General features: G+C 41.3%; 1 protein-coding gene across 1 annotated transcript; it reads left to right on the top strand.

Annotated features, from left to right (window-relative positions):
- Nucleotides 1-3,330: 3,330 nt before the first annotated feature.
- snx19a (sorting nexin 19a) lies at nt 3,331-17,340 on the top strand (the record flags this gene model as incomplete). Its single annotated transcript, XM_080749374.1, is given in 14 exon segments — nt 3,331-3,694; nt 4,220-5,367; nt 5,769-5,889; nt 5,987-6,087; nt 6,178-6,294; nt 6,793-6,899; nt 7,501-7,594; nt 7,858-7,966; nt 8,756-8,879; nt 10,019-10,203; nt 10,624-10,711; nt 11,121-11,204; nt 11,206-11,248; nt 17,296-17,340. Coding segments are annotated over 14 exon segments (2,730 nt in total).
- Nucleotides 17,341-25,948: the final 8,608 nt, after the last annotated feature.

Genomic DNA, 25,948 nt, shown 5'->3' with positions numbered 1-25,948 from the left:
TCTTGTGTTAACGGAGCCGTTTATATAATCCTGTTACTGTTATGCAACACGTGAGCGAGAGAGGGACACACAGAATAAACAAAAAATGGGCTATGTAAACAAAATGTGTGTAACTTGTTGTAACTTAATTTATAGACCTATTGGGCTTTTGTTGATTTCGGGAATAAAAGCACACATATCACATGTGAACTTTTGAAACAATAACACAGGCATCGATAAATAGATGCCATTTATTAAGAGATTAAAGAGGATGGTTCCAAAAATCCAAAATACCTCTCTTCACCAAAGTGTGTGGTGATTGTGCAATGTGCATGGTGAGTTGAAATCCAGGTTTATTTGTTCAAATCCATAATCAGTACAACAGGTCTGACATTTATTTTAATTTGCTAATGTGGTAGTGACACTTTATGACAGAGAGATTAACTAGATGTTGGACATAGCCTATACCTTCATGAGTATAGGCCTACACATTTAACTCCAGTAGCATTTTGAGGGAACAAAGACATGTAGGCTACATGTGATGATGATCTGACTTGCTTGGTTGCTTTCTTTGAAAGCATCAATATGATGTCAGGTGGATAGTTATCTGTCTACTCTAACCTATATGCCTGCATGTGATAATACGAACAACGGTTCTTATCTCTGCCTTTTCAAAAAGTACAACCTCTGCTGTATTGGAGAACAGGCTAGTCAACATGAATGGGCTTGCAGGGAAAAATCAATGTGGTCAACACGATATAAGAGCATACCTGTTTTGGGGGCTTTTAGGCTACATTCAAAATGAAATGATTATCACACCCATCAAAACTTCTCTAGTATGGGATGATGTATCATTGCCTGTATAATAAACTGTGGATATAGCAGTATTAGCCTATTATATGAAAAGTAGCCTACTATCTAAGTGTTTTATCACAGACTCACTTGTTGGATTGATTTGTGATGAGCAGTTGTTGCCTGTATGATCTTTAGTCATACTTGACAGCCAGAGAGTTGTATTGGAAGGTTGAGAAATGCCTGATTATTGTGCAGCTCAATTGATGTTGTTGTGTAATATAAACAGCAACATCAAGACACATTACCTTTCCTCTTCTTTTTTACTATAGGGCATTTTTTGCATTTAGTGTAAGAGAAACTCCCCTAAAGGAAGTAGCACTTGTTGTTCTGCTAGCCATATTCTTTTTTTAAATACAATAATTTGACCCAATTTAATTAGGGTTGTGTACAAAGGGAATTGATTTGTTTATCTCTCTCTAGATTTAGCAGAATTTGCTCAAATCTGTTTTTTGTTCTAAATGTATAGGGAGTTATGAATTGGAAAATTTCTATATTCATAGGCAACTTGTTTATCATATTATTTTTTTTATTTTTTATTGATTGATTGATTGAATACTTTAACAGTTTGCAAATAGTACAGTGGTACGATTATACAATGGAGCTGTCAGTTATTTATTCTCATCAACACCATGGGTGGTGTAACCCCAAGCAGTTCCATGACTTATTTGTGTGTGTGTGTGTGTGTGTGTGTGTGTGTGTGTGTGTGTGTGTGTGTGTGTGTGTGTGTGTGTGTGTGTGTGTGTGTGTGTGTGTGTGTGTGTGGGTGTGATTGAAGTAACAAAAGACATAGACATACCCTTAACAAAACAAAACAAAGTAAACAAGAAATAGAGAGAGATATTGGGAGGGGGGGTCCTCCAGTTCCACAGTTCATCAGCACTATATAGTTCAACACATGTTCAAGGCCACAGGGTATTGACCTGAAGGAAGGGTCAGAGAGATTTTGGTGGGAAATAATCTAGCATTTACATTTCTTTTGTTTGTTTTGCTTACTGTACTTTGTATCATTGTATCTATATTTTTCAATCATTGTAAATATTTGTAGTTACTAAAAATAATTGTAGACTATATTATGTACATAGGATAGGCTAAGCCTTTAGGTGCTTGCAGCTATATGGTCAAGCAGACACCGCCCCCTATGGGCCGTAAACGACAGATTTCCATCTGGACCCAGAATGATAATCTTATTATCAAGATTAGTCAGAGCTTGTCCATGAGGATTCTTGAGACAGAATTGTTTACTCTTTACTCTTTACTCCATCTTTCACAGACCTACTTCTATCAATTGTCAGGTATGTATTAATGGCATATATAGGCCCATGGCTTTTGTTACTGTGTGTATTAAGCTTGCTATGAACATTGCTCCTGATCTTTAACTGGTTATAATAGGCCTACTATACACTAATGGACTTAGTATTTTGTCCAGTGATTTTGTTCCATAAGCTATATGACCCTAATTCTTATATGATTGCTTATCCCCGCCCTTGTCATCATTAATGAAATGAGGCGCACATATAGGGCCTACAGTAGGCTAATTATTAAACTACCGGTAATACCATACAGGTGGCCAGTGGACTTAACAGGTTGTGTCTGTCATTTTAGGGCAGATGGCGACTGAAATACCAAATGAAGAATCCATAGCATCAGTAAAATGTAAACACCTGTCCTTGCAAGAAATACATAATTGTTTTCTCAATTTAAGCTGCAATATGGGCCTATTTGGTAGCATGTTAGTTTAAGTGTATTAATGCTATAGGCTACATTTCCCTTTGGCTAATCTTCCTTGTGAGTAGACAACACATGTTCAACTCAATGCACATAGCTTAGGGTGTAGTATGGTTTGCATATGTGGGGACAGTCTTTGACTAATGGGTGATCTTCATTTAATTCCAACAAACAATACCTACATAGCCTGCTTGACTGGGATGAGGTTAACTCAATTAAAGCAAATTAGCCACATGCAGGCATTCCAGTCTATATTAACACTTTCATGTGCTTACATGAAATAGAAAGTTTGTACCTTTTTTCTAATTATCAAAAATAGGCCTACAAATTTTGGTTAGAAAAAGTATGCTATTACAAATCAAATGTTTTACACTTAAATGGGTCATCCTACAGTATAACTGAGGTGACCATGGATTAACCCATCTTCCACAGTAGGGCACCTTACATCTATAATGACTGGTGGATCCAGGAAGATGTCACACAACATTTGCTTATTCTGAACAATGGACATGATATAACATTAAAAATCACAATTCATCGCAATGCAACATGTAGTGAGATTGTATGCTGTAGGTCGGTTACTTTCACAATTTATGTACGTATAATACAGGGTCAATTCGTTGATAAAGGAAAGAAAAACGTGCTTCTAGATTATTTAAGTCTGTTTTTGGTCCTAAATATCGGTTTCAATATATTTTCGGTTGACTGCCCAGGGTATAGCATGCTTATTTATTTGTCTTTCTTTTCAGGACCCAACAATCCACACACTTAATGCCTTCCCCCAAGAGTTCTCATCACTGGGCGTTCTCAGAGTTACTTGGCCAGCGAAGGCTCTTAGGGTTTGGAGCTCTGTTAGCATGGCTTGTCCTCTTCCATCTCCTTGTGAACGTCTGGCTCCTCTGCATCTTCACCAGCCTCCTGGTGGTTCTGGGGGGTTGGCTTGGGTCTCGTGCTCTGCTGGATGCCAACAGCCTGCTGCACTTGGAGCATTTTGTCCCACTAGGAAACATGCAGCCTCCTCTGCCCTCACCAGAACATGAGCGACGCCTGGACCACGAGATCCACAGCGCTGTCCACAAAGCCATGCGTGACTTTGTGTCCTCGTGGTACCGCACCCTGATGGCAGAAGAGGAGGGTGAGTTTAGGGGTGGGCGATATGGTGATAAATATCGTTGAGACGATACAATGTCTCCACGATACAATGTCTCCACGATATATGCCTTTTCAGAGATATTGTATATATCGTGATACGATGAGGGAGAGCCTTGTAACAAAAAATCCTGTTGAACTGTTAAGAGATTCATTGCAGAATTCATTTAAACCTGCATTTTGGTCCAAATCAGTATAGTTCTCAAACTTTACAATGGCAAGGTCTCCCCTTAACTCTGACAGTATACAAATGAAAACAAATGGATCCGTAAGGGTTACATACTTGTAAGGGTCAATTTAGACCTCCCAAAAGGAACCCAAAGAGTCCCTGGACCACACTTTGAAGACCACTGGTCTAAATGGTCTGTTACTCCAGGTGGTTGTACTGTTAAGTAACATGAAAATTAACCATAAAAACCAACACGAAAAATAATTGCGATAAGATTGTGTATCGTGATACAGCTTGGAAAAATATTGTAATATTGTATTTTTCCATATCGCCCACCCTTAGGTGAGTTTGAGCGAGTGGTGCGCGATTCCATGCTGGAGTCAGTGATGGAGCTCAAGGAGCGTGCACGGCACGTGGACAGGAAAGCACTGCTTCAGAGGGTACTGGAGCTGTACGGATGCCACCTGCAGAGCTACATGACGGCAAGAGAGATGCAGGCAGCAGCAGCGTTGACACAGAAAGACAGCAGCATCAGCCTCTGGCAACTGTACAGTCGAGCTGATGCCCCCCATCCTGCCCTGAGGAGTGCAACCGCTGAACTTGGCTACTCTCGAGCTCTGGTGTACCTTGTCTTACATGTGCTTGTCCCATATCCCAACATGGAAACGAGGACTGGAGGATGCATGGTAGCAGAGCTCATCACCTGCAACGTACTGTTGCCCCTCATAAGTAGGGTGTCTGATCCTGACTGGCTCAACCAGACCATTGTGGACATATTCACCAAGTCCAGAGAACCTCAGGAAACTGCCACGGATGGTGAGCTTTTTGGAGCAACTCTATATAGAAGTCAGACCCAGGAGGATGAGTCCTGGTATACCTGCAGCTCACTCTCGTCAGACCAAATGGCTCTTAGTACCAAAAGCCTCTCAGATCCCACTGATCTGTACAGCCAGGGTCTGTTTTGGAAGTTGGGTTCCTCACTGGACAGCATGGATAGCCTGACTAGTGTTGGCAAAGGCGAAAATTGCCATGAAGGTCTGCTCATGCCATGCAGAGTCAACTGCTTTTATCAGAGCCTAGAGCCCGACCACGACTCCCCGTCGTCAGAGTGTCAGAAGTTGTTAGTTGAGTCCTCAGTTCAGTCAGACTCAGAAGAGGAGCAGGCAGAAAGCTTCTGCAACTGTGCTCCTCCAAGCAGTTTCTGTAATGTGAGGACTTTAAAAGACGATGGGGCTTCTGGCTGCTTCGGCCCTCTAAGGTCTCTGGGGCCCAAAGTGGTGGTGACAGAGGACTCCCATTGGCCAGCAGGCATAGGCCAAGAGAGACCCTCAGTTTGTCCTTCAAAGCGTCTTTCCCCATATAACTTTGATGCCTCTAACAGTCCCCCAGTTGCACCTGTTATCATACAGAATGTCCACATTGCTGGCACGATCACCTGCAAAGAGCCACGTGGTGCTGTCTCACACCCCTATACTTTATACACTGTGAAGGTAATACTATTTCATTTTGTGTTTGTGTGTTTATGAATAGTATTTCCTCTATTATTCAATGAACACTTCAGATTTGACTGTGCACTAATGCATTGGTCCTCAAAGTGGGGCCTGGGGACCCCCAGGGGTCCTTGAGGGAGTTCCCTCAAGCCTTTTGGGTCTGTAACTTAGAGAGTGTACAAAAGGAACCAAATGGACCCTTAAAAAAAACATTGATTTTACAATATAAATTGGGCTCCTAGAGATAGAATATAAAATGGTTGAGAATCACTGCTGGAGCTGTAAAAATCTTCTCTTATGGGGCTCCCTGGCATATCTTTTCAAATGGGGGTCTGTGAAAAAGTTTGAGAACCACTGCACTATGTGTTTCATGTGAACCACTGCACTAATGTGTTTCATAGTATGAGACTGTGATGGACCTGCAACCTGTGGCTCATCACACTGTCAACCGGCGATACAGTGAGTTCCTCAACCTGCAAGCTCGTTTAGAGGAGAGGCCAGAGCTCAAGAAGCTCATGAAAAGTAAGACAAAAATCCACTCCAGACTATATTGAATATATTTTTCAGACTGATTAATTATTGTTTCGGAAATTATTTCCTTACTTGCTATGCACTTCAGATGTCAGAGGCCCAAAGAAGCTTTTTCCTGACCTCCTGTTTGGCAACGCAGATATTGAGAAGGTGGAGGCTCGCAAAGTCCAGCTGGATACATTTCTTAAAGTATGGATTTGACCAACAGACTAATTCAATTCAATTCATAATTATTTTTTGTGTTACTGTAGTTTCGACTGATTTATTTTCTCTATAAAGCAATTAAACAGCATTCCTGAAACAGCCAACAGTGAGGAGATGCAGGAGTTCCTAGGTCTCAATGCAGAATCATACGCCTCTTTTGAAAAGAAGTTTGCCATGTCAAGAATTGATAAGGTAAAAAAAGAAAAAGTCCTTTAGGTTTAATGAAGATAAATTATAAATGCTCCATGGTAATTAGAAATCAGTTTTGTGAAATTGGTGAGAGAAAAATCTGAATCTAGGCATTCAGATCAAATTAAAAGTATTATATACATATAAAGTATATAATATAGAATAGTATATATTATGCAATATATTTATATATAATATATATTTATATTTTTCCATAAAAGACTGAACCTGTTGAAACACTGTATGCTTTTATAGTAAACATGACATGATCTCAGTCAAATTTAGATCAATGCTGAGAATAGGGTTCATGTGTACTTACATAATTATCTTAATCGAATTGATACAGCGCACAACAACCGTGTTGCTATTATATCATGTGGACTCTGATGAGAATGTCTGATTATTAGATATTGAGACAAACAACCCTACCTAATAACATTTTTATTAGGTAGGGTTGTTTGTCTCATGTTACTGTAACTCCAACCTGACTTGCCTCCATAGATGGTGGTGAATGCTTTAGACACATTGAAGACGGCCTTCCCCCGCCCTGAGCCCCAGAGCCCCACTGAGGAGCTGGAGGGAGAGTCTGGAGAAAGCAGGAGATACAGGTGAGACCTCTTTGTCTAAAGTCCCTCTATTATTACACATTACGTACTGTAGTGGTTATCAAATTTTTTCACGTCAAGGACCCCCAAATTGACACTTCTAAGCCTGTGGACCCCCATTTGAAAAAATATGTCAAGGACCCCCATAAGAGAAGATTCTTACAGCTCTAGCAGTGATTCTCAACCATTTTAATTTCAAGGACCCCCAGTTTGACATGCATTAGGCTACGGACCACCATTTAATGGCATTTCTATCTCTGAGACCACAATTTATTTAGTAAAATCAATGTTAATTTAACTCAAATAGTGTACAAATGGAACCAAATGGACACCTATAACCAGAAGGGTCCATTTGATTCCTAACTATCATTTAGCTGGGGACCCCCTGGAACTCCCTCAAGGACCCCGGACCCCACTTTGAGAACCAATGCTGTAGTGTGTAGGCAAAATCAGCCCTGAGTTAGTTGAGTGACCCCTTTTTATAAAGGAAGTACTGTAATACTCAACAACACATTTTACTGTCTGCGTTCTCTTGCATTGTCTCCTTTTATAATAAGGTGTTGCATTTGCGTGCTGTCTGGGTGTCATTTTATGTTTCATGCAGCAGGAGGCTCCGTTTCCCCAGCAAAGTTGCTCCCTGTCTCAACATAGCTGACTTGCAGCCTAAAGTGACATACTGCTTTAGCCAAGGCAGCGCCGTAAGTTACTGTCCTTCAGGGGATATTACAAAGCTCACTTCTAAAATGTGGGATTCGTTGATTGAATCTTAGAGCTTACCTTTTTCCCTTCCTAGAAATGTAGTGGAGTCCTTTACGTTTTCAAAGCAGATATCGTACTATCTAAAAATACTTAAACTAAGGTACAAGGTAAAAATAAAATGAGTCAAGTAAATGTACCAGTAGTTACTGCCTAACTTACCACTTCAACATGATGTCCCTCTGCTTGGTGGCTGGCTGTGCAGGCGCTCAATGGCCTGACCCCGTCTGGCCTGGAGAGGTTTATCAGGGACCAGGAGAGGCTGGTGTGTGGAGGATCCAATGGGAGAGAGACTGGGGACGTGAAGCAGAGCTGTGAGCAGCCTGGCAAAGACAGGAAGACATCTATAAAAGGTTGCGTCATTTTGTCGACATCAGTGTTTCTCATATATACTGTATATGAAAATAGCAGATCTACATGCTCACAACGCCTCGCACTGCGAGGCGTTGTGAGCATGTAGATCTGCTATTTTCACAATATGTATCTGTGGAACCGAGTCACATTAAATGTAATACCTACAATTCCAAGTGCTTGTCATCAGGGTGGGAGTCCGCAGTTCATATATGTTTATTTTGTGGGTCACAGCATAAAGAGTTTTGAGAACCCCTGGTCTAATACATGAAAATTAACGTGGTTGGTAATCACTGGTCTCCATCACAGCTAGCTAGGCCTATGGAGCTGTTGGCTCACGTGAATCTTTTACGTTGCCTTACATGCGACCAATAGAGGCAGATGGAATACAGTAGCACTCAATTGAATAACAATATAATCCCACTTGCCGTGGAGGTAATGGCTAAATGTGAACCAGTGACAATCTCCTTTTATTCTGCCGCCAATTGGACATTTTATGTATTTTGGTGCGCCTTCCATCCGTTGGTGTGCCTTCCATCCATAGCCATCATGGAGTGGCAGTGACACAGGAGATAGAGCAGCCGCCTGCCTGGGAATGAGATGGTATCTGGTTGTTCTGGTGCCTCCGCTGTCAGTGTATGGTAAAGTTCTATAAAAATGTGGACAACTGACCATTTCATCAAATGCTGGAAACTAAATTGTGTCTCTGTCTGTCTGTCTGTCTGTCTGTCTGTCTGTCTGTCTGTCTACAGACACAGCAGTGGCAGATGTGGTTTTGAACATCCTTTGTCTGCTGATGAAGGACCAGTGGAGCTGGCTCTGCACTGAAAACATTCAGAAGACCATTAGACTACTCTTTGGCACCTTCATTGAAAGGTAATGTTGATTTATATTGTACACGCACCAAAGATAGCCGATCTACTGTACATTGTATCAGCCTCTTGCAACGAGGACTAGTAGCTTTTAGTATTGTAGTTTTAGCATTCTTTTAACTATACAACTGTTTACATGCTTGCTATTGCTATTTGTTGCCTCACTCTCTGGTGACATAAGCGATGAGATTGATTGATTGATTTGTTCAATGACAACATACAGTGCAATATAAAGAATGCAAAATGAAGTGATTACAACAAGCTCCTTTGGAGATTATTTGATCATCAGTTGAGAAAGGTATTCAATTATCTCCAAAAGGCTGAGCGTCCAGACACTGACCCCCCTTCTGTTATTTCATCTAAGTGTCCTTAGATGCTAAGAGGTTTGTTATGCATGCTGCATGATCATTTATCAGATCACCTCTAATAAGCATCCATTGTCCTGCATGCATTTACAAATGTATTCTTGTGTGTCTTTGACTGCTGATTGTATCTATTAACAAGGCACATTTTCCTCTTATCGCAAAATCTATTGTCAAGTTTATGGTATAACATATAGTCTGTGTTAAGTGTTGTGGCACGATTGTTTATGCTTAGTGACGCAGGCCATATCCAACTGCTTATTATGTTAGCAATGGGGAAATAATAACATTATCTTTATTTACTATAATATAGTAAGGCATGGCATGTGTATTGTACATTTCATACACAAATGCTATTCGAAGTGCTTTACATAAAGCACAAGGAGGGAAGATAAACAGAACACTATACTGAATAAATTAATTTTGTATTGCACTAAAACCTCTTCTGTGATTTGATGCAATGTAGTTCTTTATTAAATACTGGTCAACATATACAGTAGGTATATATATGTGTGTGTGTGAGTGAGTGACCAAGCACATGAAGAACAGTCTCTTATTGCTTAACATTGTTCACAACCCTTTTCCATGTATGTTTGCATGCACATCACACATGTATTTTCACTTGTCATTAACATGTGCAATGCACACAGCACACCTAATCCATTTTTTGCTCATACCATTGCTGTTGATATATAGCAGGTACAGGTAGACACTCACATACTGTACAAGCACCCTCTTGTGTTGAACTTGTTAACCTACAGTGCCACTATCCATGTCTCAGATGGGTGGATGTAGGAATGGCCCACCTCACCAGTGCCCCCTGCTGGGTCATTTACCTGCAGGTGATGCAGGAAGCTGTGTGGCCAGGCGGCATGCTGCCTGCTCATCTCCGACCAGAGCGCAGCGCCACACAGAGAGACGAGACCAAGAAACAGTGTCTGGAGTGCCTGATGCAGCTGCTCCCAGGTATATGTACTCCCCAAGCCCAAGCGTTCCTTTTCGCCCTAAGAGTGTACAAATGTTACATTCATTTACATTTTGTCCTCATTAATAATTAAGTAAATGTTGACTAAACTGACTAAAATTCCTGGTTGAGAACTTCTTATATGGATATTTGAATTTTATTCTCTGCTTTACAATGCATTAAAATGCAATGATAACATAAAGTTCACCTATCTCAAGCTCTCGAGTTCAAGCTCAAGTTCTCCCTGCTGCTGATGTTGATGTTCATAATGTACCATACTGAAATTAAGGGAATTTAATGGCTTCCTCACCTCAGAAATCGTACAAACCACAGTATGCTTTGGGAAATGGTCCAGCTGTAGTCAAACATGCCAGACGGCTGGTACAGTCCTTAACAGTTTGTTCCTCTATGTTCCCACACAGAGACCATCACTGATATCCTGGGTACTGAGAAGTACAGACTGAGTTTGGAGACCATCCTGGAGTCTTTACAGGACCATCGTATTAACAAGTGAGATGTACACACACAGCAAAATAATGTGTTCATTTAATACTAGTTCAAAATCGGTGTTGATCTATATCATCGGATCAGGACCCATTTGTGGGTTGCGGACACATTTTTATGGGTCCATTAATTTTTGGTTTCCTACATTTTGTTTTTAATTATTATTTCAAAACAATTCAATGATATTCCATGGATAAACAGAAGAAAACCCTTAGAAATTCCATAAATTAGTAGTGATATCTACAAGTAGTGAAAAAATCTACAAGCGACACGTTGTGAGCTTGTAGATCTGCTATTTTCACTAGTTTGGGTTCCGGGCAAATGTCTAATCTCTCTTTTGGGTCTTGAGCTAAAAGGTTTGGGAACCACTGATCTATATAACCCGGTCTCTGTACTGTTACTGTACATACTGTAGGCATCTCATCTTCTGCATCTGTGACCTGTTGTTGGAGTTCCTGATTCCAGAGTCTTCTGATGAGGCCTTCCAGAATTTTCTGCTGCAGTCTGTCTAAAGATGCAGAGAAGGACCATGAAGGACACATGGTAACATTCTGTCTCAGTGTTGTAAGAAGCTGAAGGATGATGTATCTGTCAGTCAGTCATGTTTGTGCAAGAATCAGATGTGTGCACAATCAACTTACTTGGCTGACAGGTCAATGAGCCACCAGACTCTTGGAAAAATCCTTTTAGCAGACCTCATATTGTACTGTAGTTCCCTGTACCGGTCTCTGCAAACAATCAAACCTTTAGCTCAGGACATTAGTCCTTTGACTTCTATAGATAATGCCAAGACTGACCAAGTTGTAAGAAGGTATGACAACAGAACAAGAGTTCATTTACAGAAAGCCTCAACACCAACTAACCACACTTTGTGGATGTTCTCCACTGAATTATTCACTCAACTGCTTCAGCACAGAACAAAGAATATTGCACAGTTGAGCAAAGGCAAGACAAATCTGTATAGTACATTTGAAGACACAGAGCATTAAGACAGACAAAATAAAGACATAAAAGGACATGTGAATACAATTAAAAATGAGAATAAGTTAAAATGGAACTACTTCAAATAGCCTAGGTTATAAATAAACAATTATAACATTGTCGTGCAAAAGAAATGGGAATAAACCCTCTGTAAAAGGAAACATCAAGCTTTGATTTAAAAGAACTGAGTTGTAGCAGACCTGCAGTTTTCTGAGAGTTAGTTTCAGATATGAGGAGCATAAATAACTGAAGGCTACTTCTCCATGTTTAGTTCTGACTCTGGATTCAGAAAGCAGAGTTTGGTGGTTGGAGACAGTATGGACACATTGGACAGGCCTTTCAGGCATAAGAGCTGGTACTTAAGACAATCAAATGTTTTATAAACCAACAGTAGTATGTTGAAGTAGATTCTTTGACAAACAGGGAGCCAGCATAAAGATCTAAAAACTGGAGTCATGATCCACTCTTGGAATTAGTGATAAGAACTCAAGCAGCAGAGTTCTGAATCAACTGCAGCTGTTTGTAAGGAGAGTGTGCAGATGTAGCTTGGGAAAGCTACAAAGCTTGTTGTTTGTGTTGTTGGTTTCATATATGTGAAAAAAGGGAGGAATTGAATGCACACTTGTAATGTTGCCAAAACAAATTCCTATGTGTTTTACACAATGGTAAATAAAGGAATCTGAATCTGAATCTGGAGAATGGAACTGCGTGCCTGACAATAGATTCAAGGACAGCAGAAGGTTATCAGACTTCTCACAAGCAGCATGGTGGTTGTATTCCTTGTGTTGCATCACAAAATAATTTGGTTAGTTTTTGATGCATTGTATTTAATCTAATTATTATTTGGCCTACTACAGGTCTACAGCCAGGTCAGGAGGTCAGGTAACAGTTTGTCATGTTATTGTCTCCGCCAGGTCGAAGGCATGGGGAGACTATGTTTTGCCCCCTGTCCATCCGTCTGTCCGTTACTAATCTCTGGCGCCGCTGTCCTGGTCGCTGCCAAACTGTGCACACTCCCTGGATGCCAATTCAGAACCTCTGCCAACTATCCAACATCCTAATGTTAGCTATTCAGGTCAGAGCAGAGCTATACACTTTGAAAGATAAATAATTGGTCATTGAGATTTTTTTTTTTTTTTTTACAAAACAGCAAATACATATGAAATGGGACACTGGCAGTCAGTCTATGTTCCATATTTTATTTAGGGTTTGCGGAAGGGTGTACGAAAGAATTAGAGCCTTTTATAGTGTTAAATCTTGGTTAAATCTTGGTTGAACATGATTAGTGCTGCTGCCTCTGGTGTTGTGATCGTGGACATCCTTGACCTTTAGGAAGTAGTTTGTCAGGTACATGGCTATCTTTGAGGTGTAGTGTATCTTGTACACCAGGCACATTGCAAGATGCTGTACTCTGTCAGCTACTTTGAGCCACCCCACGCTTTTGTGGTGATAATCGGTAAGGTGGGCCAGAGGAAGAAGACCAAGCACGACCCTAATCAGTTAGTTCTGGGCTGTTTGGAGCTTTAACTTTAAGGCAGCCGGGGCATCGCGATACCAAACAAGGATTCCGTAATCAATGAGGGGCCCACCTCCTAGAGTATTTCGTGTTTTAATATTGATCAGTGGGGCAACCCTATGCAAGAAACAAATTTGTTGGTTGACTTTATTGATTACCTTGGTAGTCATTTTTTCACTGGTATCTAGTTAGTGGTGTAGGCTTATAGACCTGGCATTGCAAAATGCTGTAGCCTACTCTGTCACATAGGCTACCCGGAGCCATGTCACACTAGCAAAATGATTAGGGACAAGATGAGTAGACTCAGTTGAGATGGAACTTCATTCATTATCCATGAATTTAAATCTTTGTGTAGAAATTTAATTATTTAAAATCTAAAAAAAACATTTTTACATCCATGATCAGGCAGGGCAACATCACATGTGGTGTCTGCAAACAGACACTAGATGGCGTCCAAACAGCAGTTTTCACTCAATTAGGCAGTAGCAAAACTAAATAGTACCTTGTTTAGTACCACTTTCATACCACTCTACCCAGTTCCTTGTAGTGGAAAACCTGATACAAGTGGGTGGTGTGGTGTGGTGTGGGGCCTGTGGAAAATGCGCTTAAGTAGGCCTACATTTATTCAAAGCCATCTTCAATGTATGCCAAAATGTTTTTTTATTGACACAATCGACTGTATTTATTTAATCTAAAACTTACTTACTAAAACTAGATTAAAACTAAAATAGCTAAAATAAATTTTATTCAAAACTTGTCAAAATTGAGACAGTTTCACACAACAATGAATTTGTCTCTATTTTTTAAGATTTGTTTTGGGGCTTTTATGCCTTTAATGATAAGACGGTAGACTGAGAGGTAATGGGGAGAGAGATGGGGACACACAGCAAGGGTCGTAGGGATCGGGAAACCCGCGACACGCTGTCAGGCATCAGAGCCTATGTGGTATGTGCCTGGACCGGTAGGCCAGCAGGCGCCCCTGAATTTGTCTCAATATTATTACCAGTAAGACTCCCTAATCCACAAATAGGGCAAAAATGTGTTTTTCCAAAATCTTCCTGATCCATGTTGATGACATGAGTGTAGACATGCTGTGTAGTGATTTTCGTGATTTTAGGGCAAAATCTGTAGGAGCAGTGTCCAACAATGTGTTTTTAAAAATCGGCCTGAAGGTGGCGCTATATGGGACAGATTCATGTTGATGGGATGAGTGTAGACATACTGTGTAGCGAGTTGCGTGATTTTAGGACAAAAACTGTAGGAGCAGTGTCCAAAAATGTGTTTTAAAAATCGGCCTGAAGGTGGCGCTAGAAGAGGGCCATGTGAGAAATGAGGGGTGGGGTCTCCGCGTTGCCTTGGCGGACGAATAGGTACCGGCCCCGGCTCTCCCGGACGCTCCTAGCCCGAGTTACGGCATTTTATGTGAGCTGCAGTGGAGGGGGTCCTCCACTGGGGGCGCCACCACTTTTGCATCCGTTCTGGAGCACCAGGAGTGGGTGGTCCCCAGGAATTCCCCGTGAGCAGCCCCGTTGGGGTGGTCATTTGGTCATTTTTGCACATTTGGTCATTTTTTACACCTGGGGGTCCCCCAGGGACCTGGGGGTCCCTGAAGCTCCGGGGGTCCTTGGAGGTTGTAGTTTGGCAGGTAAGGAGTGTGTGTGCAAAATTTGGCATGGATGGGGGCAACGGTTGTGGAGATATGAGCAGGGCAAAAGTGTGACGTGTGACGTGTGACGGACGGACGGACGGACGGACGGACGGACGGACGGAGAGACAGACAGCCGGTGGAGGTTTTGGTAGTAAATGCGACCTACGGTCGCAATTATTATTATTATTTTGTTATTATTATAGCGCCACCAGGAGGCCACAATAACCTACCTGACCTGGCGGAGACCTGTGCTCGGAATAGCACTGCTTAATCTAGTTCTGTAATCTGAGTCCCCAGAAGTTCTTTTTTTTTAACTAATTCTGTGATTGTTGGACATCCCACAGAGGGAGCTGTAGACCAAGTTTCCTTAGGATCTGTGCTGTTGGTGTAGTGCTAGAAGTTGTTATCCAATATGGGAAAAATAAAATGATCTATTGGGGATATGGACAGATTCATTTTTAGAGTAATGGTATTACTGTTGCTAATCCCTTACTTGACAAAACAGTTAGATCTTCGGATTGCAAGTTTATAGTAAATCGGGACGGGAGACACTGTGGAATGCTGCAAAAGCAAGCAACGTTTTCAAGCAAAAATACAGCACCTTTTACACCTGACAGTATCTGACAGTGTTTTTCATTGAGCCAAAATTATACAAATTAATGTTCTTTCAGCTACACATTTATGTTTGACTTGGTAAATAAGTAAAATCACCAGTTCAGAACTTCTGGGTAGAAAGTTATTTATTTATCAGGATTTATTTGTATGTGTCTTGCAAACAATGACCCCCATTTCCACACAAGGTTCCATGAAATTGTATACGTAACGTTAGACTCTTAACTTCTAATCTGAGGACCATGGAATGAAATGTGTCTTTTCTATCAACACAGCAGACTCCATATATTCCCTAACCCTAAGTGATACAGTAGGTAAATATGAACATTTCTAATCCCTTTACTTTAATCATCATCAAACTGCAATCTATTATTACATTGTAGCACTCATTGTTTGATTCATGTTTTCACTCATTGACTGGCTGAGCTGACCAATGGTGTTGCAGTTAGACAATGATATGTTTATTTATTATTTCTATGCATTTTATGTATTGATATTGATGTACTGGTGTATTAAGTCGCTCTGGATTAAGAGCCTCTGCTAATTGCCTACATTGTAAATTGTATGTATGTTGTTATGGTGTGTAAACACTCAAATAAAAGTGTGTTATGAGCATTAAAGTCAGTTGTAGAGGAGGAGGTGGCGATCAACCGGCTGTGAGCAGGTGCAACCAAGTGAAAGACAAGGAAGAGGTGGAACCTTTGCTCACAGTAGCTAAAACCATCTCATTCACGTACTGTAATACATTAAAAACGGACATAGCATTTCAGCCTGCTACAAAGCCTTCATCAGATAAGGCATAATAAAATTTCATTTCTATTCCCACATTTTCCAATCCTCCAAGAATCTGTGTAGACAAATGAAATGCGGCTTTATCAGATCATGTCAACCTCTCTGGTCACAATTTTCTTTTGGTGTGGCAGAAATGTAGGGTGAACTCTGGAAGAACTTGTGTGTGAAGGGGTTAAAGGTGAGAAATAGCAGATAATTGCCAGACCTAAGAGTGACTGATGGTTGGACTCAGACAGTGGTCCCAAGGAGGGGTGAGAAAGAGGTCAACATCAACCCTTATTCACCTCCCAACCCTGTAGTATCATATTACTCCCTCAACTTACAGGGCCAAACAAGGTTTTGTTCAGCACTCTACAACTGTAGAACGCAGATCCTGTAGGTCTACTAACATGTTTCAGTTGTCTCTTTCTGTTGAAGGCCTATGGTTCGATCAGTGGCGTCAGTTCAGAAAAAGCTAAGGTATGGCAACATGACTGGTGTCTTGCACACACCAGTCATGTTGCCATACCTTAGCAACAGGCATGATACATTTATTTTAAGAAGTATATACATTTTTTCCCCCCGTTTCTATGGTTTCTTGGCCAGATATGGCATCCTGGAACGGTTGTTCAAGTGCAGCTAAACTTGGCATGTTAGTAAACGTGCCACAGTTAACAATAATGAATTGCACCTGTACCATTTTGTCAAGAAATACCTTGTTAAAGTGACCATTTTGTTAAATTTTGCATTTGTATTTATTTTACTGTAATTTAACAACATAATAACCAGAACACATAGACAAAGAGACATTCATGGATTTATATTTAAAAGTAACTTTTATGTTCCCCCCTGTACCCAGGGTATGGCAGCTGCATACCCCTGCCATACCCAATTGACGCCCCTGGGTTAGATCATTCTCATGCCAACTCTAATGCTAGTGCTTGAAGTCAATGTCTTTGCCCGCTCATCGAGTAAAATAGGGCAGCATGTGAGTGGGTGGGGAGGACCGTTACTGCATTAAGTCATACAGTATTGTGATTGAAATGTGTTCTTGTTCTCCAGACCTCTCAGCTCTCCAGTTTTTCCACTGTACGCAGCTGGAAGTAGGGCATTGAGGAGGGGTGTCAGAATTCCTTGAAGGCCTCCTCTCATTGCACATCTGCACAGTACAATACAGGCCACACTACTAACAGGAACCAGATTCACTCACAAAGCTTGATCTAAAGGTCAAATACTAGAAGCAGGGGTTGGGAATACTTATAATACTGCTGCACAATGGTGCATTTTTTGTGTCAAACTCGGTTCTGTAGTATTCCTGGATGTTGTTGTTAATGACGACACTAATAACCTGCAGAAATGCGGCGTGGTACTCTGTTTTTAATTACGCTCACTGATAATGCATCCAACATGGGCGCTATAATAGAGGTTTACCTCAAAAGCTTGGAGAGTCCGAATATTATGTTAAGATGTGGTGCAGTCATCCTTGTTAACTTAAACCCCCAGGTGAGGATGATCTCATGATTTGACTTTTCCCTATATCTGGGAAAACGTTTGTGCGTGGATGTGTGCATATACATTGGTGTCCAAGTGGAATGGAATTCCCCCATACTATTCCCTGCTGCAGCTGTGGTCTAGTTTAGCTTGACTCTATAAGTTGCATTACTGTGGTCACTGAGCGTAGTATCATCTCTGACTGGTACCTTGGCTTGACCCTTCCCTTCATATAAAAGACATCTGTTGTTTTTGCAGTGTGACTAGTTAACTAAAGTCTGACTCACAACACTGTTGTTTATGATACATGCCTCCAGATCTGGCAGGCGAGTCTTGTTTTGTCTCCAAACCAGTGCTGTAGTCGATGCGACAGTATGGAGATGCCAGGTAAGCCTCAACAAGAGAATGAACAACCAAAACCGTACTCCAGATATTAGTGTCCTTTCCAGTTTCATGATTATTACTTTACAAAACAGTAAACCGAAAGCACAGCCACACAATGTACTCGTAGATAATGCACAAAATGCAATTGTAATCACGTATTAATCTTGATGTGGTATTAAGAGAAATATCTTCAGTTTAAAAAGAAGAAAAAAAAACTTAAGGGTTAATCCAAAATGACTACGCCTTTGAACTCATTCTCCATCATGCAAGAGTAATGTTTAGACCACAACTTGCATAGTGCTGTAGAGTCAGCACTCAGCACCATATGATGAGTCTGTTGTTTTTGGGCTGGGTGAAAGTACTGATGTAGCCGTAGTCCTAGCCATGCTCATAGTTCACTAACCAAAAATCAACAAACAATAGCTTATCCCTGATGCTTGTTTTTCTGTAATTTATAGTTTTTTTTCATGCATTGTTTCTGGCAGCAGTTTAGCCAGATGTGCAGCAGAATGTTTAGATTCTGGGGTTTCATTTTTAATGAAATGCATCTGGAGGTGCAAGCCCTGCCACAACAACAGCTCTTGCAATGCAACACCCTGGTTGTGTGATTGATTGGTTTTCTGACGTGACCTTGATTATGATCTTGACATTTGGCCTGTTGAACCCTTTAACCGCTTAAATCGCTTATACTTTGTTGTCGTATGACAGTGTTGTGTGGAAAAAGATGGTCTACAAGCTCACAATGTGTTGTGCACCCTATTCCTCATAACAGTGCGGACTCTGCAGTTGCTTGTCTAAATAATACTCCTTAATTCATTGTTTTCTGTTCTTGGGATTTGATTTGCACAATAAAAACACAATGTCAACATTATTAAAAGACACAGGAAACCCATATAGGGCTTATACAAGGTTCTCACTTAAAACAAGTTAAACATAGAAATCAAACATAAGACACAACAAACAAACAAACAAACAAACGTGTGGGTGCATGTTTCTGGGATACCTGTCCAATTAAGCCATTTTGACTGTGACCTTGATTATGACCCTGACAGTGTTGCATAAAATAGCCTATCTACAAGCACACAATGCATTATGAGCTTGTATATCTGTTATTGACAGTATGTTGAAAACGTTTTGAGACTTGGTGAAATATTATTTAAACATTTTTGATACATTTAACAAAGTTGCAATAGTATTTTCAAACATCTTTCACCTGGTACTTATGCTGTGGACTACTAGTGGCCTACAGGGGTGTTGCACCAAATTCTGGGCCCTGGATACAAGGATTCACTGCAGGCGGCACAGGGTGCCGCGCTGCGAGCTTGTAGATCTGCTATTTTTGAAAAAATCGTGAACATTTGTGCAAGTCTTTGAATATTTCTAATCGTTTTTTGAAAAACCCATGTTTCTATGTCAGTGGTGCTCAAACGTTTTCATATGAAGGAGCCCCAAAATGATATGTATTTGGCCACGAACCCCCATCTCAAAATATTTAGTTCCAGGGACCTCCCAGAAGCAAAATTTGAGTTACAAATGTACGCTTAAAAAATACATATAGCCTATTCAAAGATTTGCACACATTTTCACTCGGTGCCATGCTGTGAGATACTGTAAGCGACAGTCAGGTCGCATACACAAATTTTAGAAGGCAATCGTAGCCATTCAGGAGGGAATATGGGCAATGGAACAGAAGATCCATGTTGATGACAAGACTTTAGATATACTCACTGTGTACTGCTTTGCGTGATTTTAGGGCAAAATCTGTAGGAGCAGTATCCAAAAATGTGTTTTGCAAAAATCTGCCTCATGGTGGCACTAGAAGTGTGTGTGCAAAGTTTGGCATCGATGGGGGCAACAGTTCCGGAGATAAGAGAATAGCGCCAAAAATGTGACGTGACGTGACGGACAGACTGACGGAGGGACAGACAGACAGACAGCCGGTGGAGGTTTTCATTGTAACTTGTGACCTGGCGGTCACAATTACTTTGGCAATGTAATCAATTTTATTATTATTACTTATTATGATTTTGGGAGGGAAATCAGTAATCTGTGATGGAATTCATTTTCAAAGGTACGGCAACCTTCTCAATCTCGGGTGTTATTTAGGAAGATGCCTTTACCTGGCGATATGATCCCGTTGTCACTCAGCATTTTACAGATGCTCGTTACATGGCAGAATATTATGGAAAATATTGAAACTCTTTTGACTTAAGAGTTATATGGACCACCATCAATGCAGACAGCAATTGCTGAGTCGTCTTATACTGCCAGGGAAATCCCAGACCAGGAGAACGGTCTGGCAGGATGTTCCCATGATATCATGTGCAAGGAAGCATTACTTCTGGTAAATGTTACTAAGATCCAAATCATGGAATACATACTGTATGAACTACAAGTGGAAACAAGGTGGCAATATACAGTGCAGTATTGTCAACTGACACAAATTCAACAGTTTCCATGGGTGAACATATACAGTAACATCTATCCTTCTATAAATGCATGGAATCTCTTTGTAGCCGTGTGTCCCTTGCATATTCCGAGAACCTTCTTACCAATTGACTTCCGACTTGCTGTGTGTATGCCAGCAATATGACTGAATCTCAGTATCGACATCATAGACTGGCCTCTGAGTAAATGAGTACTGCACTAGTTAGTCCTCTGACAACAGCTATTGCATACAGGCAAAGCCCTATTGCATTAGAATTAGCATTAATATTCTTTTGTGTTAATATTCTTTTGTGTAAATGTACGTATGGAAAGATATCCATTGTAAATCATAGTAATTCACACCACCAAAGAAAACATGCCCTGAAAGAGCTAACTAAAGAACAGTACATCATGAATTCAATTACTGTACATGTATGCAATCCTATCTCCACATGATGGATATCATTCGTGTTGTGCCAGGACACCTATGTAGGTGTCACAATAGGTAGTAAATAGCAACAATAATTGTTATGCAATTCCCAGTGGTAGTTGTGGGCTTCCAGCAGGTGTGACTACAATGAAATCCGTTTTTTTTCGGTGGGTCTCTGATCCTCGTGAACATGCTGAAGAGTTTAAGAGCTCCACTAAAGAGGCCGTTGCTTCTAGTGATTTATGGTGTAATATATCACACTTGTCAAACTTAAAACCCAAGAACCCAAGTCTCCTGAATCTGAGTGAAGTGTTGTTGTTGTCTTTTTTGTTATGCTTATGCTGGTATCCTGGTAAGTCCAGGCCCTAGTGAACCATGTGTAATAAATGCTGTGTTGTTATGCTTCTATCTCAGTACCCTGAGCTAGAACCACATGTTGTTTCTGTTCTGCCACTGCCAGTGTACTGTATCAAGTTGCTTTGCTGGTTGTTGACATCTAGCCATGCAGTCATGACTCATCTGTACCAAGAATGATCTTGTGGGCAGCAGTGTTTCAGGTGGTAGTGCGAATACAAGTCAGGTGGGCACCTCGGACATCTGGGCAGTGTGGGCACCTCAATGTGAAATTGGCTATTTTGTCCAAAATGTAAAACAAATATATATATATTTGAAAAATGGTCTAAAGCAAAAGAAAATATACACAATGTGAACATGCATGGTATATCATTATCAGACTTAATTTTATCCTTCAACTTCTTGTTTGTACCCCAAAATGACGGATATACAGTACAGGTTTTTTTGTAGCAATTGTAGAAATATTATACCTTAATTGTAAAATGTTTAAGCATGTAATGATACTGTCTTTTACTTAAGACCATTTTTCAAATGTTTGATTTTTTAATATTTTGGACAAGATAGACAATTTTACTTCAAGGTGCCCACGTGTCCGAGGTGCCCACGTGACCTGTTACCGGTAGAGTGGCGGTTTGGGGTTCCATCCCCGGCTCCTCCTGACTTCATGACCAAGTGTCCTTGAGCAAGACACGGAACCCCTAACTGCTATAACTACTCACTCAAAGTGATAAAACAAAGCACGTCTGTGTGAATTCCCTCTTTCACTTGTGAGATGACGGCAGGGGTGAAAGGTGCCCTGCAAGATTCACCATTATGTAACAAGCTAGTAAAGTTTTGTCTCTCCGGAGGACCCGTTCCTGACATGATAGTAGTAGTTATGGGGTGTAGCTCAAAGGAAGTGTAAAAAGTGACTCCACCTGTCATTTTAATAAGTAGCCGCTATGTAAGCCTAGAGCAAAATGGGTGGGCCAAGCAGCGTTGACTTGAACTCTACCCCACCTGAACAGATATGGATGAGGGGGGCACAAACGCTGCAAGGATTAAAGGGCCGTTGGCAATGACTGAACTCTGTAACTACAGTATAGAACGATAACTATCGTTACCGTACCATCAACTTGACTTTTTTAAACTATATATATTTATAGTGCTCTGTGTGAATGCCCCTTAAAGGGCCATTTATAGTTACGTATGGTTGATTTTGTGTACGTTTGGGGGTCAGACAGTACGTACGGTAATTGCGTCGACACGCATAGTACAGTACGGTCTCTGTGTTAAGATTAGGTTCAATAAATCCTATGTACATACTGTATCCACTAGATGGCACCCAAATGCATCTTCCCAATGAGCAAATGCTACATAGGCTAGCCTAGCGCCTACATTCATTGTTGACAGATACACTCGGATTGAACGACCTGCAGAAAACACTCTCCCATCGGCGCTAGACACTGTGCTATCTGGATATAATATAAAAAGGACTGGAGAATGGACAAGCAAAAGTCGCGTGCGCGGGAGTGGAGAGAGACACATTCGAGAGAGCTGGCAGAGAGCGCTGATTAGGCTGGCAACGGGTCTGCGTCCTGGCCTGTTCACTACTGTTCAGCGTGTTGTTGGTTACTACTGATTTCTTTCTTTTTTTTTATGCCCACGGTAATGCATGAGGTCACTTCCACATACAAAATGGAGACCAGAAAAAAGACGAAACATTTCTCCCTCACTACTGCCCCCACGGTTGACAAAAGTTCGCCACGGGTAGTTCATGTGTACGTACGTTTTTAGCGGTTTTTATCCGTCGGGTTGAGTGTTGTCCGTAAGGTTACGGAGACAATCAATTACGTCCGGACGGCCGGAGGAACCGGATTAAATCACTCTCCCCTCCGTTTCTGGTGTATTCTTGCGGTCCTTATGTACTACTATGCATGGTACTTCAAATTTGCAGATGACACCACGGTTATAGGACTAATATCCAACGATGATGAGAGGGCCTATAGGAGGGAAATTGAAGAGCTAACCCTATGGTGCCAGAATAACAATCTCTCTCTAAAGTAAAACAAAAGAGATCATCGTTGACTTTAGGAAGTCTAAAGTCAATCACAGTCCCTTAACCATAAATGGTTCACCTGTAGACATAGTGGACAGTTTCAAATTCCTGGGTGTTCACATAACAAACTCACTCACATGGTCTCAAAACAGCGAAGGTATCCTTATGAAAGCGCAGCAGCGATTGTACTTTCTGAGGCGCCTCAGGAGATTTGGCCTGAGCACCAAGGCTCTTGTTAATTTCTATCGCTGTACCATAGAAAGTGTTTTGACAGGATGCATCACAGTGTGGTTTGGTAACGTGACTGTTCAAGACAGTACACAGTTACAGAGAATTGTGAAGAGAGCTGCCAAAATCATTGGCACAGAATTACCACAGCTACACACAATCTATAACACACGCTGTAAGAAAAAGACAGAGAACATCTTAAAGGACAGCTGTCATCCCGCCCATTCCCTGTTCTATCTCCTCCCATCCAAAAAACGTTACCAGAGCATCAAATCTCACACCACCCGTTTCAGTAATAGTTTTTATGCTCAAGCAATCAGGATGCTTAACGAAGAGATGGAAGCGAGACGTAGGTAGTCATGTGCAATATACGCAGTTTTTAAACTGTACACTGTTACACTGTATGGTTGTTTTGTTGTTTTTGGGTTGTCCTGGGTGACCTGTTGTTGTCTTGTTTTTTTTGTGTGTAATAAGGCTGAGAGTGCTCCTGGCACAAGCATTTCATTGTATGTCTATACCTGTATGGATATGCATTTGACTAATAAACCTGAACCTGAACCTGAACCTGAAGGGTTAAATTTCCACTGCAGTCAACTGTTGGAAATGTACTAATGCAGTGGTTCAGTATACGGCAAGGTGCTTTGGATGGCACAGGTTATAAAATCATTCATATGGATAGCATGAGATACAGTATTGCATTCAAGGTGTTTTATTGTCTCCACCAGCCGAAGGCTGAGGGAGAGTATGTTTTCCCCTCCGTCCGTGTGTCCGTCCGTGCGTGCGTCCGTCCGTCCGTGCGTGCGTGCGTGCGTCCGTGCGTCCTCGCAGTTTGTGAGCGCCAAATCTCAGTCGCCGTTGGCCCGGTCGCTGCCAAAGTGAGCACACACATTCCCTGGATGCCAATCTAGAACCTCTGCCCTAAATTTTTCAAATGGGCCTTTTCTAGCGCCAACTAGTGGCCGATGTTTGCTAAACACATTTCTGTGCACTACTCTTACAGATTTTGTCCAAAAATCCTACAAATCGGTAGGCAATATCTCGACAGTCATGTGATCGACACAGATCTGTCCGATTTTGCATATTCCATCCTGATTGGCTAAGATTGGCTTCCAAAGTTTGTGGGATTGAGCCGTTTTGAACAAAATGCCTCAAATCACAAACGCAAAGTGCAATTATCATGAAATCGCGCACACACGTTCCCACTAGGCCGAGGAAGAAATGCCACTTAATTTTTTTTTAATTAGCCTCATGGTGGCACTATAACAGCCCGATTTGTGGTTTTACCTATAACTCCACCGATCACTTTCAAACTTTGTAAGCGCACTCCCTAGAGGCTAAGGATAAACCTTTGCCCTGCATTTTTCACATCAGCCTTTTATAGCGCCACCTTTGGGCCGACTTATGTAAAACACATTTTTGGATATTACTCCTTGAGATTTTATCCAAAAATCATGCAAATCGGTACACAGTATCTCTATAGTCATGTGATCAAGTCCGATCCGTCTGATATTTCACATTCCATCCTGATTGGCTAATATTAGCTTCCAAAGTTTGCAGGATTGCTCCGTTTTTGAACAAAATGCCTCAAATCATCAACGCAGCTTGCGATTACCGTGACATTTGCCACACATATTCCCACTAGGTCAAGGAACAAATGCTACCTTTTTAACATTGTCCTGTTATAGCGCCACCAGCAGGTAGACTTTAGCAAAACACATTTTTGGAACACAATGCTTGAAATCATGCATGCAGCGTCCGATTGCCATGAAAGATCTAAGGTGAAGAACATATGCCACCCTTTTTACATTGGCCTATTATACAGTAGCACCACCAGGACGCACGGCCTGGTGGAGACCTGTGCTCGGAAGAGCACTGCTTCTAGTTATCACATGTGCTTACAATACAGCTGGTAGCAACATTGCAGGAAGCTCAAAATTATTTTGGGGGGGTCACCAGATGATTAACTTAATGTGCAACACTGTTTTCTCTCTCAACAGTAAATAAACCAACATAAAGTTTAAGTGTATTGAGGGAATCTGCACATTTCTAAAGTGACAATTTAAGGACTTTTACCTCTAAAATGACAATTAAACATTGTGTGTGTGTGTGTGTGTGTGTGTGTGTGTGTGTGTGTGTGTGTGTGTGTGTGTGTGTGTGTGTGTGTGTGTGTGTGTGTGTGTGTGTGTGTGTGTGTGTGTGCGCGCGCTCCCTACAGGGCTGTCTCATCTTTGTCTGTAATAAGTCCAATCACGGTGGTGTTGTATGCTAACTTCATGGTGGTGTCTGAGCTGCGTGTGGCCACACAGTCGTGTGTGAACAGGGAGTACAGGAGGGGACTGAGCACGCAGCCCTGGGGGTCTCCC

This window comes from Nannobrachium achirus (genome assembly GCF_963921795.1).
Source record: "Nannobrachium achirus genome assembly, chromosome: 19".
NCBI lineage: Eukaryota > Metazoa > Chordata > Actinopteri > Myctophiformes > Myctophidae > Nannobrachium > Nannobrachium achirus.
The sequence above is the reverse complement of the archived record's forward strand: the minus strand, read 5'-3'. Positions and strand labels throughout refer to the sequence as shown.